Source organism: Acinonyx jubatus, chromosome B4 (genome assembly GCF_027475565.1).
Source record: "Acinonyx jubatus isolate Ajub_Pintada_27869175 chromosome B4, VMU_Ajub_asm_v1.0, whole genome shotgun sequence".
Lineage (NCBI taxonomy): Eukaryota > Metazoa > Chordata > Mammalia > Carnivora > Felidae > Acinonyx > Acinonyx jubatus.
The window spans coordinates 54839674-54856073 of NC_069387.1; the positions used below are offsets into that span (position 1 = coordinate 54839674).

Sequence of the window (16400 nt, forward strand, 5' to 3'; positions counted from 1 at the left end):
CTGCCTACCTGCCTGCCTGCCTGCCGTTGGCAGCCATGCTGCCTGTGGCCTGCCTTCCCCAGCTCTGGAGTCTGAGCAGTCTCGTACCAGTATAGATGAGAGTGGGAACAGACACAGAGAAGTTCTGAGTAAGTCGTGAGCCAGTAGCAGTGTGAATTGGGCTGTTGTGAGTCGAGCGGCATCCATGGCTTGGAGGATGAACCAGCGGAGACCTGAGGGAATTTGTAGTCAAAGCGGAAGAAAAGAAAACAATACATACAACAGATAGCAAAGTTATGTTAAAATAATTTCAAAGGAGCTTTAGTTAGGGGAGAGGAATTTTTAATCTCCAACATGCAAAAAACAAGTCAAAATTTAAAAAGAATAGCTAAATACTAACTTGACAGGATACAGTTATAGTTTTAAATGATCAGATTGATAATAATAATTAGGACTGTGAATAAGAAAAATAGCAAGCAGAAATAGTGGCATTAAATAAGAAAAAGACTAAGATTTGTATTTTAAGATGTTTAAAATGTTTTCATCACCATAAAGCTTACTTACTACACAGTATTTTAGGGACAAAACACCCATAAAAGTGAAAAGTCAAATATAAAGTTCTTATGTTACTTCTGAAATTGAATGGATGTAATTAATTATATTTTTCCATAAAGAAAATTTAACAGAACTGTTTCTGTAATAGTGGTACTTAAGAATATGAGAAATGACAGCACAAAGAAAAATGAATGAAATGGATATAAGCAAATGTAAACATTCCAGTATTTTAGCACACCAAGTATATTGCTTAAAAAACAGGTTACACTGGGAAAAAAAACAAAGCAAGGGGACATTGCTTTCAAAACACATTAATAAAACAATATAGATAATTTTTATCTAGCTGTCAAACAATATATTATTTAAATTTAAACAGAATTTATTAAACTACATTCTGAATTGAAATTTTGTAAGATATCAACTGACATCCTGCAAGATCATATCTATATGTATGTATAGATATATTTAGCTCACATACACAGATACATATTCACATATAATATTTACATTTTCATGAGGAAATTTTGCTAAAAGGGCACAGTTACGTTGAATGGTAGGAATGGCATATTAAACTAAGAATCCTATACTTCATATTAGCAATTATTTCACTACGTACTGCCTTCACTCATGCATGAGGGAAAAAGAATCAAATGTGAATATACTCTAAAAATATATCCTCATTTTTTAGAATTCAAATTAAAAGCAGATCAAGAGCTCAACTCTTCCTGGCCTTTTCTTTTTTACTGGCCAGTGAACATTCCCAACAATCACAGTCTGTCAAGGTTCAAACATGAGCTATCATTAATGGGCAACAATAGGTCTTTCACATAGTCTATGGACTACTTTCTGAAAACATCACTGATTTTACAATAGAACAATGTTTCTGTTTTTGTTACTAGTTTAAATTAAAAATGTGTTTAATACAACTGATAAAAATCAAACATCTCATTGGTGACCTATGTATATACAAACAACTGAGTGAGGTTTTATTTGCTTTTTCTTTCTCTGTTGAAGTGACTAATGAAGTTAAAAATTCTAAGAATCAGGGATGTACAGAGGAGAAATTACAATTAATATCTCTTAGAAAGTACTTTTTTTGTAAGTAGAGAAGCAGTAAATTGTATTTAAATGCACTTTCTATCATCAAAATACTTCAGCAAGGACATATCAAAGAGATTTACATTATGCATTACACTAACCATCTGAAAGGAAAAAAATAAACCAATGAAGTAGAACACACCATTAATAAAGGTAAAATAAAATGAATAAAATAAAATGAACATTGTAAAAGTTTCAATGTATGACATCTAATTAAAATCCCAAATACCATCTGTATTCTTGGAGTTCTAATTCTTATCAGTCTCCTTGTATGAAAGATTATCTTGCAATAATACCTCAGTGACATTTCTAATAATAAATCCATTCAGACAGGAATATAATCCAAACTACCTTTTATCAAATTCTTATCTAGAATCAGTTATAATTAAACATCTATAATTATTACAATCAGTTGAATCATAAAACAATTTAAACTAGCACCCAAATTGATTCATTATCAAAAATACAAAGAAGGTGGCTAAAATAAAGAAGCCTGAGTAGTAGTTAGTTTTGTTTTTTTTTTAAACAGCATGACTGTGGTAGTAAGATGCCTTTCAGAAAATCTTAATGAAGCAACTTAAATTCTTCATGGTGTGAATATTTGACAATTTAAGGCAGATGGCTACAACAAAATTAGAAAATAAGAACACTTACACAATCCCAGAAGACTTACATTAATGAAACTATTCCTGAATGTAGGCAAAAAGTACTCCATTACTATCAATATATCATCCTAAGACACCAACAGATAATACAGCATTCTTTCCACTAAGTAATTTAGTGGAAAGAGGAAAACTTCAGACATCACAGCTACAAAGCCAGGCCCCTTCAGGCAACTTAGATAAAGCTGGAGGGTGGCAAGAGAAGGAGGGGCCCAGGTCTTTAATTTGGTGTGGAAAATGAAAATAAAACCTGAATCCCTCAAAAAGTTACACCTGCAATTTGACTTTACCTGTGGTAGCAGGCAGTTCATATCTTTCTAAGACATATCTTAAATGGAATATAAAGCAAATTCACTCTTCAGTTTATTTAAAACAATTATTTCACAGGGGCGCCTGGGTGGCTCAGTAGGTTAAACATCCGACTTCGGCTCAGGTCATGATCTCACGGTTCATGAGTCTGAGCCCCACATCAGGCTCTGTGCTGACAGCATGGAGCCTGGACCTTGCTTCAGATTCTGTATCTCCCACTCTCTCTGCCTATCCCCTGCTCACTCGCTTGCTCTGTCTCTTTCTCTGTCAAAAATAAACTTTAAAAATATAAGTGGCTTTCTTTAAACAATTATTTCACTTGTCAAGGGATTTCCCAAAAAAATTAGGCAATAGATAGAATACTATGCTCCCTCTTGTGACTAAAATTTAATCTAAATAACTGAAGGCTACCAGAAGGGAAATAATTAAACAAAAAGAATAAGCCTAAAAGGAAAATCTCATTTTTAAAAATATTGCTTAAAAAACAAGTTGAATCAGGGTGGCTCAGTCAGTTGAGCGTCCGCCTTTGGCTCAGGTCATGATCTCACAGTTCCTGGGTTTGGGCCCCATGTGGGGCTCTGTGCTGACAGCTCAGAGCCTGGAGCCTGCTTCCGATCCTGTGTCTCCCTCTCTCTTTGCCCCTCCCCAGCTCACGTTCTGTCTCTCTCTGTGTCTCAAAAATAAATAAATATTAAAAAAAAATTAAAAATAAATGAAAAGTTGAATCACCATATTGTACACCTGAAACTAATATAACACTGTATGTTAATGATACTGGAACTAAAATTAAATTGAAAAAAAAAAGATTGTAATTGTTTTCTAGTCAACCTCTCTTGACTACTGCTAAACTGGGAAGCATTTAGATTTTTCTGACTACAGAATCCATCCTGACTCCCTGATAATATAGGGCAAGGGTCAGCAAATCATACCTTACAGGTCTGTTCTGTAAATAATCTGCAATCTGTTCTGTAAATAATCAAGTTTTATTGGAACACAACCACACTCACTCATTTGCATACTGTCAATGGCTGTTTTCATGCTACAATAGCAAAGTTGAGTAGTTATTTTAGCAAAGACTAAATTATTTACCTGTACCTTCTGGTCATTTACCAAGAAAAATTTGTGATCCTTAATCTACAAGAATCTCTAAATCAGTGATTCTCAATGGAAGTACTGTTGGCATTTAGGATAGAACAAGTCCAGGTGCGCCAACACTTCAGTTGGTTAGGCATCCGATTCGTGACTTCAGCTCAGGTAATGATCTCACGAGTTCAAGCCCTGCACAGGGCTCTGTGCTGACAGTACAGAGCCTGCTTGGGATTCTGTCTCCCTCCCTCTCTTCCTTCCCCCACGACGCCCCTGCTTGCTCTCTCTCTCTCTAAATAAACTTAAAAAAAAAAAAAAAAAAAAAAAAAAAGAACAAGTCTTCATTGTACAGAGTTGTCCCTTGGTGTGTAGGACAGTCACCATTTCTAGTCCTCAACCATGATCGTCCTCCTCATCCCAATCATTATGACAGAAAAATTTCAATTAAAAAAAATTTCTTTAATGTTTATTTATCTTTGAATGAGAAAGAAACAGAGCATGAGCCTGTAAGGGGCTGAGAGAGAAGGAGACACAGAATCCAAAGCAGGCTCCAGGCTCTGAACTTCAGCACAGAGCATGATGCAGGGCTCAAACTCACCAACTATGAGATCATGACCTGAGCTGAAGTTGGATGCTTAACTGAGCCACCCAGGCGGCCAGAAAACTTTCATTTTAAAAATTCCCAGGGTCACCTGGTGGCTCAGCCGGTTAAGCATCTATCTGACTCTTGGTTTTGGCTCAGGTCATGATCTCAAGTGCAGTGCAGAGCCTGCTTGAGGTTCTCTCTCTCCCTCCCTCTTTGCCCCTCCCCCACTCATGCTGTCTCTGTCTCTCTCAAAATAAATAAATAAATTTAAAAAAGAAACTTTTAGGGGCGTTTGGGCGGCTCAGTCGGTTGAGCGTCTGACTTCGGCTCAGGTCATGGTCTTGCAGTTGAGTTCGAGCCCCACGTCAGGCTCTGTGCTGACAGCTTGGAGCCTGGGGCCTGCTTCTGATTCTGTGTCTCCCTCTCTCTCTGCCCCTTCCCTGCTCATGCTCTGTCTCTGTCTCAAAAATAAACAAACACTAAGAAAAAAATTTTTTTAAAGAAACTTTTAGGGCACCTGGGTGGCTCAGTCAGTTAAGCATCTGACTTTGGTTCAGGTCATGATCTCGTGGTTTACAAGTTCGAGCCCCACATCAGGCTCTATGCTGAGAGCTCAGAGCCTGGAGCCTGGTTCAGATTCTGTGCCTCCCTCTCTCCCTGCCCCTCCTATGCTTGCACGCTGTCTCTTTCTCTCTCAAAAATAAATTTAAAAAACATTTTTAAAAAACTTAAAAAATAATGAATAAAAAATAAAAATTCCTTGTAGATCACCACCATATTGAAAATCTTCTGCCTTAGACACAAATGACAACACATAAGCCAAATCCAGCCAACCAAAGTATTTTGTTGAATCACGCTTAGTTTTTTAAAAATGTATGAGTCTAAATTCCTTTAGATCAAAATCAACAAACTCCTTTTTTTTCTGATAAACAAAGACAGAAACTGTATGGCTAGTGCATGAAATATTTCCTATCCAGCCTTTTACCGAAAAAAAGTGTCACCATGGGCTTTACACAGTCCTCTGTACTCCCTATTTAATTACACTCAATTATTTATATATATATATAAACTATCTGGTCTCTGTAGACATTTACATCTGAGACCCCTACACAAGGCCAGCCTTTCCTGCTATACTTCTTCTTTCTATACTATGTTGCTAATAAGCATAGTAAGATTATCAAGTATAGCACTGGGTTTTAAGCATTTCCCAGAGAGTAAGTAAAAATTCCATAAATACCCATTTTAAGCTTTAAATATACGGTGTCTAAAGATCTGAAATACTCAGTTTAGTTTTACATTACTTAACTTGAATTTCATATTAAGACAGTATAAATAAAATATCAGGAACACCTAAATACTTTTAACCTTCAGATTTTCATGTCACCTTTAATAAAAATCACCAAAGGAAAAAACAATCACCACAGGGAAAAATGTATGTTAAACAAGTCTACTAGAATATTTCAAATCAAATGAAAGCATATAGGTAAAAGATAAAAAGCTCCATAAGAACAATTCATTGATTCATACTTACTCCTTCATTTCTTTGGATGGGGAATTACATGCAGGAAGGAATGCTGCCGGGCTACTTAGTTTATCCAGTGTACATGCTGTTCCTATGGCGCGTACCACTAACCCAGATTCGCCTTCCAGATCAAAACATTGTAAGTACCCAACAACTGCATTTCCTCTCATTTCAAGTACTTTCAAGCCAATCTTCCTCTGCAGTTCACCTACAAAAAAAGGAAGAAAACTCATTCTGCTTCAGATCTTGACATTACATGATACAAGACTGGATATGGTAGCAATAAAAAAAGACTTGGAAAAAAATCACAGATTTTTAGAACTTGAAAATAACCTAAAAGATTATCTGCTCCAGCCTCCTACATTTCAGGGAGGTAAGATATTACTAGTTGCACTTTACAGATGCGGCAAGTTAAGATTCACTCATTCATGCATTCATTTACCAAATAATTTTTGGTTGTGTACTATGTGCCTGGCATTCTTCCTTTCTTCTAAGTGCTAGAAACACAGAGGTGAACAAAAAAGATATATTATTTAATATAGTAACTATAACATTATATATTAGGTATAAATATATTTATACTGATTCATAAATATTGTTTGGTATATTCATTAATATGTAATATTAATGTAATATAAAGGTGTTTATAATTTCTATTTAAAACAAATTTATTATGTGTAAGTATAAAATATTTATATTTATTAAACATAATATTTATACATATTGTCAGATATATATGTAAATTTATATACATGTAAATTTACATATACATACAAATTTTAAATGGTAAACAAGTTCTTCAAAGAAAAATAAAGAAACATAATGGGGTAAGAGTGTCAGGGAAAAATACAGGGAGCTACACCAAGTTGTCAGAGAAGGACTATGAAAAGGCAACAAAAAACTCTAGACAGATTACCTAAACTCTGACTACAAAGAAATACTAGAGGAAGGAAAACTAGAACCCAGTTCCCTACTTCCTTGCTCAGGGTTCTTTCTACCAGGCCACTTTATGAGCACAAATTCCTTTGTCTACCTAGTTAAGAAGGAAATACAAGCTTCTGGTTCAGACTTCCTCTTATAAAATGGCAATGCAGGTATGTTCAGGAAGATGGGGCCAAGGGTAGGGAATCAGTCATTCATAATTCATAGCCCTCACTGTTAACTTTCAGGTAGCATGTCAAAAGGAAGTAAAAATTGTAACAGTGTTAAGTAAATCAGTAAGAAAGTTTGTTTTTGTTTTTTTAAATACCTGACATTAAAGAAATGAGTCTCTGTCTGGCCTCATTTGATGCCCTTGGTGTACGAATTCGATCAATCCATTGATATTCTGGGTCTTCATTGACTACAAGCTCTTCTACAAACCCATGAATTATTACAGCTCTATAGCACTTTGGAATAGATGTTGCTGTTAAAAGAAATTACCTGTTATGGTTCTATTTATCACAAGATTAAATTCAATTTAAAAAAATTTACAACTAAGTTCTTACCTTTTGAATATATAATACAAGAATGCCTTTTACTGTGCTAATTTCAATGTAATTATAATAGTTATACTTCCAATCAGTCTTCTAAGTTCCATATTATTCTTAGAAATAATCATTTTCTTTAATGAGACCTCTCATCTTTCTTACAGCAAACACAGTAGAAACAAATCGTATTTTTATAATTTAGAAAACAGTTATAGACAACCTTAAACAGCATTCAATACAAAGTTTAAAAAACCAAAATTAAAGTCATCTGGTTAATCATTAAAAAAATAGGCAGAAAGTGGATAATGAATACAAAACACTTTATTCAAAGTACTTTGAAAAAGTTCTGTACAACACATATTGCAGCCTCAAAAATCAAACTATTACCTTTCTGACAATCTGAGGAGTCATAAAGCCCTGCAGTTTCCAATAATCCATGGCCATGTGGCCAACTGGTTCGGCAGTCTATACTACATAAACTCATTTAATATATAGAATTTCAAATGTCATTAGATTTAAAATAAGATCTAGTCAGATTCAAAAAGGAGAGAACCCTAAAACCAACAAACAAAAACAACAACAAAAAGGGGGGGGGCGGGGGGAAAACCTGAGAACATCTACACCGAACTAGTCTCTTAAAATGGATATCATCCATGCCTTAAAGCTAACTCAACTACTTAGGAGTTTTCAATCCTATGAATTGAGGCTGGTTGTGACTGCCCACATCTGCCAATGCCAGCCCATACTACGTGGCACTTGAGGGACTGTAACTGTAGATGCCTATTGAATTTTGGATAGCACCACAAGGTTTGGCTAGAGTGCTTTGCTCCTATCTTACATTGTCTTATACTACAGTGAAATAACAATGGATTTTTCTTTTTCTTTTGACAGTTATATATAGTTCATTATAGTCAGTCATATCTTTTTCACATTTGACAAGAGCAACTTGTTCTAATTCATAAAAGAAAAATTTAATAAGCAGTAAAATATTCATCTCTGTGAAAATAATGAAGATATGTGAAAATTATTTTTCAGAGGTTGCCCTACTGGACAAGAGTAAAATTTGCATTAGATGAGTGGCTGCAAGCTTCTCCATAAGTCTGTGTCCAATAATAATGCTTGGCAAGGCCACTGGAGTCTTCAAAATACACATGTCCACCCACCACAAATGGCTCCATATCTCTATTATCTAATTTTAGCCCATTCCACATAAATCTAATTATGTCACACATGTAGCCTCATCAAATTTGTTTCCCCAAATGTAGATATGAGAGTGTGGGATTTTTTTTCATTGATTGTGAAAGTACAAGTCCATCTCCCCTTATGTTGCTGCTGACTACTGACAATCAGCTGACATCAAGGTAGCATATGCTACTATTCAGATACAGAATCACCTGTTTTATAATATCATGCTTACACATAAGCAGTTCAGCAAGGCAGTGATTTTCTTTCAATAGGTGGCCTACATGAACTGTGGACTCTTCCTGTTCACCATACAGTATAGGCAGGTGTAGGCTTATTCCCTTAGTTGTTTGGTTTTCAGGTAGGACTGTAGCAAATGCTAGCACATTTTGCATTTCCAGACCACAGTCACTAGGATATCACTTCTCTAAGGATGAATTAATTTGTAGCATTCCTGAAAAAAAACATTCTACCTGTATTTTCAAACTTGTTTCTAGTCATTCTTAGATATTTCAGAGTTGTATTATTATGTGGTGCTTTAGCAATCAATTCTCCACCTTTGGACCCAATATTTATTAACATAAGATTTAAGTAAACAAGATTAAGTTGTTTCATTAATATATGGATTGTTATTTAAAATTCTGGAAAGAATCCAAAATCTTCACCAGTCACTCTTTCTACTGGCATTAAGCAACTGTTACCAGCAATGTTTAATGTGATTCCTTCCAGAGTCTGGAGTAGAGGCTGGAGTACAAGCTAGAGTAGGGTCAGGAAGAGTGATCTCCTTCCTGCTGCCTCACAAACTCCTCTGACCTCGTAGGCATGATAACCAAGCATACCTCATGCCCCACTGGACTATTCTAACAAAAATTTCTATGAACTCAAAAAAAAAAAAAAAGATTGCATTTACTTTAAAATCAGATAAATAGTCCCCAGAGCTACAATAATTGTTTCTAAGAGATTAACAATTTTTTCTTTGGCATTAAAACCAAAGTATTATAGGTTTTCCATTAGCTTTATGAAATATTTGTTTCCTATATTTAAAAATTAAGTTTCCTGTTAAATGAGAAATAAAATGTGTTTACTTACTGCAAAAGAATTTGACTCCACATGATGACTGCCTAAATCGATTTAAATCATTGAAGAGGTCTACTTTTACAACTACATTGATTTCCCCACGGATACCTAGAATTTCAAAAGGAAATCAAGTTTCTACATTAACAAAATAAAACACAATTAAATAATCCAGCAAATGAATGCCAACTGATGATTTAAAGATAATGTATTAATCAGGGTGCCTGGGTGGCTTAGTCAGTTGGGGTCTGACTTCAGCTCAGTTCACAATCTCCTAGTTCCTGTGTTTGAGTCCCACATTGGGCTCTCTACTGTCAGTACAGAGCCTACTTCAGATCCTCTGTCTCCTTCTCTCTCTGTCTGTCCCCACTTGTTCTCTCTCTTTCAAAATAAATAAATAAACTTAAAAAAAATTTTAAAAATAACATATCAATCATAATAGCAATGCTTTGTTTCCTAATTATGTTCATTGTAAGTAATTTATTACATTTTCTGAAGAACATGTATACACTAAAGAATGAATAGAATTTTCATTTCTATTACAAGTCTCTACTTATTTGAATCAAGTGTAACTGGAAAGGAGCCCCATTTAAAGTGATGACAGCGATGATGATGATGATGACGGTAACAAGTGAGCATGGATAACATTCTAAATGCTTTATAAGTAGTATCTCAAAGTGCTCACACCAACCCAGTAAGGCAATTTCCGTAGTACTATCATCTTCATGTTACAGAGGAAGACATTAAAGTTTAATAAAAGTTAAATAATTTGCATAGTGTCAATAACTAGTTAAGTAGTACAGCCAGGATTAGAAGTCAGATCTTTATGATCCCAGAGTAAGTGGTCTTAACAACTAATGGAAGAATCTGATTTAACACAAAAGAAGTTTAATTCTTTTCAATGAATGTAGTAAGTTAAAATGAGCTAAGAAATTCCAAAAATAAGGGTTTTCAACATGACCTAATAAATAAAAATGACCCAGTCTCTATCTCTTAACATTCACTAAATATTTTTACTGGACTGTCCTGACTTCATGTCAAATTCATACTTATTGAGGAAGGCCTTCTAAGAGTGACTTGCTCATTTACCCACTGAAATAATAATAAGAGATTATGTTCCTAACAAAGGGTCCATAAACATACTAAACCAATTATAAACAGTATTTAATATAAAATATTTAGAAAATTCATTCATTCATACTGCCATGCCTTTAATGCAAGCCCAGATTAATTCCAATTGTTAATACCAATTAATAACCAGATTAATTCCAATTAATACCAATTGTTTTATTGGTAATTTACTATGGGATTGGATTTTATTTCCTAACTACAAAGATAATACCTTTACATAGAAAAAAGCAAAAGAGGAAAAGAAGAAAAATAGGATTACAGTCCAGAAATAAAACTATCCAAGAATAAACATTTTATTATGTATTCTGCCAATTTATCCAATGATATCACATATATGCAATTCTTTTGTTTTTAAACAAATATGGAATCATCCTATAATAATGTTTTATAATCTGAATTCTATAAAATTTTACAATTTCACAAATCCTTTTATTTCCTTATGCCATTGTATTCTTAAAACACGCAGTTCGTTTTGGCTGTATAATTCATGGTCTATATATGCTCTAATTTATTTAAGTAAATCCTCTTTTCCAATACATTTTACCATTGTAAACGTTAATAAATAATAATAGGATCTAAGTATCACAATAAACATACTCTTACATAAATCTCAGCAAACATCTTAATTTTCTTATAAGAAACTACTATCAATGGAATTGCCAGGTCAAAAATGTAAAACAGGCAGAAAGATGCTAGACTGTAGACAGAAACATCTGCCAGCTCTTTACGGGTCCATCTGTCATTCTAAAAGAACGGTATATTTGCAGGCTGGCAGTTCTCAAATGTTTTAATGACAGGACCACTTTTACAATCTTAGAAATTATCGAAGACCTCAAAGAGATTTTGTTTACATGGGTCATGTATCAACATTTACCATGTTATAATTAAAATTAAAATTTAGAATGAAAATTAAAATTAAAGCTGAGAATTTTTTAAAATATTACTATAAACATTTTTATAAAAATAACTATTTTGAAAACCAAAAAAAATTAGTAAAATAGCACTGTTACATTTTTGTAATTTTCTATAATGTCTAGCTTAATAGAATACAGTTAGATTCTCATTTCTGCTCTGCATTCAATGTGTGGTAACACCATACATCATAAAACCTCTAGAAAACTCCACTGTACACTTGTAAGAAAGTGAGAATAAAAATGGCAAATGACATGTAAGTATCATATTAAAACTTCTCATCTCCCTCATAGAACCTGTGCAGGGACCCCTAGGTGTCCCCAGACCACACTTTGAGAACCTGCTTTAGGCAACAAAAAACTTGAAGAATTTTTAAGCAGAAAAGTATCAACATTATCCACTTGAAAATGTTTCAGAAACACAGTACCAATGTTAGATGATTTTTAAATAATGCATTAACTTACTACACTGTATATATTTAGAAGGAATTACTTCAAATTATGTTCAGAAAAATAACAATTCTACCAATAATACTTTATGACTATTAAAAAGAAAACATCTTTTAAAGATATTTTAAAACTACCACGTGTAGCACAAAAGTGTTTAAGGATAAATTTTAAAAACTATGATTTATTTTCTTAAAATATACTCCTTACCATGTATGGTATCATAAATTGGAAACCACCCTGAGATGACTGTTGCAGCTTCACTGTAGAGTAAAGGGTCAATATCAATGTACACTTTACCAATGGCATCATTTGCACTGTATGTGTCATGGTCAAGAACTGTGATCTGTAGAGGTTCATCTTGTAAATCTTCATCGTCCACCTAAAAGTATACCTTAAAATTAAACCTTTTAATTTAAAAATCTTCATTACCATAAATATATACATATGACAAATGTAAAAGATTACTTATTTCTGAAAAAAAAAAAAAGTACACATTGATCTCTAAGCACAAAGGTAAAGGGATTAATCTGCACAAAAGTTGTAACCCCTTCTCCTATAAAAGATGCCAAATTTCTAAAGAAAAAAAAGTACAATTTGCCTCCAGGCACAAACATAAGATGATTAACACCCAAAAGGTTTTAATTTCCTTTTCTACATAGTTATTCAGTGTTTCACTACTCTGCTTATAACGTCAAGCAAAAATGCTTAAGGAATGTCAAAACAGCTTCCATAGATTACCTACAGGAGAGCAAGGATGATAATGAGAACAATGATACCATAAATTCTAAAGACAATTTCGCAGAGTAAAACTGTAGGCAAAACTGGGGCACCTGGCTGGCTCAGTCTGGGGAGCATGCAACTCTCGATCTCAGGGTTGAGTTTGAGTCCCATGCTGGGTGTGAAGATTGCTTAAAAAAAATTAAGAAGGAATTATTGTTGATAGCACTGATGTAATAATGTAACTGGATGATTAGCTTTCAAAAAAGAGGGTCCTTCTCTAAAAATTAAATTTATGAATTTATGAATTATTAAATTTATGAATGATATTGCATAATATTTTGAATATTATTTGTAAGAAAAAACAATTTAAGTTCATGAGTTAAGTAAATGAAATGTTTATTCTCTCTCCTTTTACTTATTATCAATTTCTTACCACATGCCAAGCAAGCACTAGCTATAAAGAGGGACTACAATGGAAAATGCAATGGACTAAATGTTTCTATCCCCTGAAAATCCATATGTTGAAGCCCTAATCCCCAACATGATGTTATTTGGAGATGGGGAGGTAATTAGGTCATAAGGGCAAAGACCTCATGAATGGGATTAGTATCCTTATAAGTAAAGACAGGGAGAGATGATCTCTCCCGGCCATGTGAGGACATAGCAAGAAGACAACGGTCTACAAAGCAGAAAGAGGGACCTCACTAGAACAAAACCATGATGGTCCCTGATCTCAGACTTCCCAGGATCCAGAAATGTGAGAAATAAAATGCTATTGTTTAAGCCAGCCAGTCTATGGTATTCTGTTACCAGCAGCCCAAACTGACTAAGGCAAAGAATGAGGCAAAAAAAGATTTCTCCCTTATGGAAGACATGTTCACTATTTTGGCTGCCCTTCTCTGTATACCATTCCATCCTCTAACTTGCTGGTTCTCCTCATCAAAGGTAGTGGTTAGATTGAACACAATATTATAGATATTAGTAAGACAAGGACAAAATATAAAAGGATTATTATTTCCTATAATTAGAATATTATACTTTTTAAATGCAGCCTATGGATGTTTGTCATTACAGCAGACACACCATACTGTTAAGACAGAGTTTGTGAGCCAAAAAAAAAAAAAAAAAAAAAAAAAGTCTGTGGTTAACTAAAATCCCTGTATCTTCCTTACATATGGTCAAGTGATAGCTCTGCAGTCGTACACTTTGGTTAGTTTTTTAACTTAATTATGAAATATCATGCCTTTCCCCACCCCCATTCAATTTCTTGTTGATTTTAGGCTAACAATCCAACTTCTGAAGATTATTTTAAGTATTAAAGTATAAGAAGGAATTATTGTTGCTATCACTAATGTAATAATGTGGATGATTCACTTTCAAAAAAGAGGGTCCTTCCCTATAAGTCAGACATAATTAAAAATTTATGGATGATATTGCATAATATTTTGAATTTGCCTTGAAATATTCCTCCCACTCCACTGATCACCACCTCTCCTGTATTCCATTTTACTCCAGCTCTTTCTTCCAGCCTAGAATACTGATGTGATCACTGGAACTCCAGCTGCTAAACTGGAGGCTAACGTGACCATGAATATGGAAGCCACAGGCTGTGAATGATGGAAAAGAAAGACAAAAGGGTCCTGGGTTCCAAATGATTGCATGGAGCTTCCAAATACCATTACGCTGCCTGGAGTAATATTTCTTTTACATTAAAGAAAACTAAACATCCATTTGTTCATGATATTTATTTAAGAGTTCAGAACATATAAACTAAGGCCAATTACAACTGACAAAAAAGGTTTAAAAAGCATATAACAAACGTTAACTATAAACACAAAGTTTAAGAACATTTTTCAGGAGCACCTGGGTGGCTGAATCAGTGAGGCGTCTCTTAGCTTCAGCTCAGGTCATGATCTCATAGTTTGTGAGTTTGAGCCCATGCTGAGCTCTGCATTGGCAGTACAGTCTGCTTGAAATTTTCTCTCCCCTCTCTCTCTGTCCCTCCCCCAACTCAGGCTAGCTCTCTCTGTCTCTCTCACACACACAAATAAACATTTTTTAAAAAGGACATTTTTGGGGCACCTGGGTGGCTTAGTGGGTTAAGCTTCCGACTCTTGGTTTCAACTCAGGTCATGATCTTGCAGTTTGTGATTTTGAGCCCCACGTCAGGCTCCGTGCTGAGAGTGCAGAGCCTGCTTGGGAATCTCTCTCTCCCTCTCTCTCTGCCCCTCCCCTGCTCTCTCTCTCTCTCTCTCAGAAGTAAACAAACTTAAAAAAAAAATTTACGAAGGAACATTTTTCACACAATATACACTATTACTAGAAGTACTAGCCAAAATAGTAAACTTGGTAAATTTTAAGGGAAATGGCTAGTAACTTCAGTTACTAAATCTCATTAATATTATAAAAATCCCTTATTTCATAAAAATACAAATATATTATTTTTCAAAGTTATCTCAGCTACTTGAGTATTTTGCAGCTTTAAAAATTACTAGTACTGCATCATCAATAAAATGAAATATTCTTATGTATTAATGCCCCATATCATGAAAATTACTAATACATAATGCCCACCTCTTCCTACCATTCCAATAAAAAATGTAATTCACCAAAAATATTTTTTTTAAGTTTATTTATTTTTGAGAGAAAGAGAAAGAGTGAGCACACAAACAAAAAAGGGGCAGAAAGAGAGGGAGAAAGAGAATCCCAAGAAGACTTCACATCATCAGCACTGAGCCCCACATGGGGCCTGATCCCACAAATCACAAAACCATGACCTGAGCCAAAGTCAAGAGTTGGATGTTCAACAACCTGAGGAACCCAGGTGTCCCAACAAGACTATTTTTTTTTTTAACCATTTCTAAGGTTATGGAAGAAAGAAAAAAAGAAAAAGCCATCAAAATGAAGCTATATGAGCATTTGAATGTTTTGCTAGGATGATGAAAAACACTGTTATTCTAATTCCATCTGAAATCATGTAATCAAGTTTGTCTAACTACTTTCTCTGATTCTTATATTCCACATTTTTACCTTAATACTTAGTTTACAATGACAAAAAAGATTTTATGCATGTGCAAAGTGATGCATTTTCAAAATACATAATGTCAATTTTATTTATTTATTTTTTTTTTACTTTTTTTATTTTTTTTAAATTTTTTTTTAACGTTTATTTATTTTTGAGACAGAGAGAGACAGAGCATGAACGGGGGAGGGTCAGAGAGAGGGAGACACAGAATCCGAAACAGGCTCCAGGCTCCGAGCTGTCAGCACAGAGCCCGACGCGGGGCTTGAACTCACAGACCGTGAGATCATGACCTGAGCCGAAGTCAGCCGCTTAACCGACTGAGCCACCCAGGCGCCCCCATAATGTCAATTTTAAAACAGCAAGGGGAAAAAATGTGTATATATATGTATATGTATGTATATATATGTATATGCATATATACATGTGTATATATATGTATATGTATATGTGTATGTATATGTATATATACATGTACATGTATATACGTATATATATGAAAGAAAACAGAAAGGGAATCAAAATGCTCCATGACAAAAAAATCAGTACAAAAGAACAAAGTTGGATTCACACGTTCTGATTTGAAAATTCACTACAAAGATACAATAATCATAAAAGTATGGTAATAGCACAAGGATATATAA

At 34.3% G+C, this 16400-nt stretch overlaps 1 protein-coding gene and 1 pseudogene across 25 annotated transcripts in view; both read right to left on the reverse strand.

Annotated features, from left to right (window-relative positions):
- The window catches only part of C2CD5 (C2 calcium dependent domain containing 5), a 100953-nt gene that overhangs the window by 65655 nt on the left and 18898 nt on the right, over positions 1-16400 (reverse strand). For 14 of the 25 annotated variants that reach the window (XM_027035718.2, XM_027035720.2, XM_027035716.2 and 11 more), the window contains exons 4-7: positions 12222-12393; positions 9538-9633; positions 7047-7202; positions 5807-6005 (exon numbers count right to left, since the gene is read on the reverse strand). In XM_027035718.2, coding sequence (XP_026891519.2) covers positions 5807-6005; positions 7047-7202; positions 9538-9633; positions 12222-12393 — 623 coding nt within the window. Of the gene's footprint in view, positions 1-87; positions 213-5806; positions 6006-7046; positions 7203-9537; positions 9634-12221; positions 12394-16400 lie in introns of those variants that run through there. The other 11 variants (XM_027035723.2, XM_053225984.1, XM_053225982.1 and 8 more) reach the window with 2 other exon arrangements.
- LOC113593094 (leucine-rich repeat-containing protein 34-like) lies at positions 7209-9285 on the reverse strand (annotated as a pseudogene).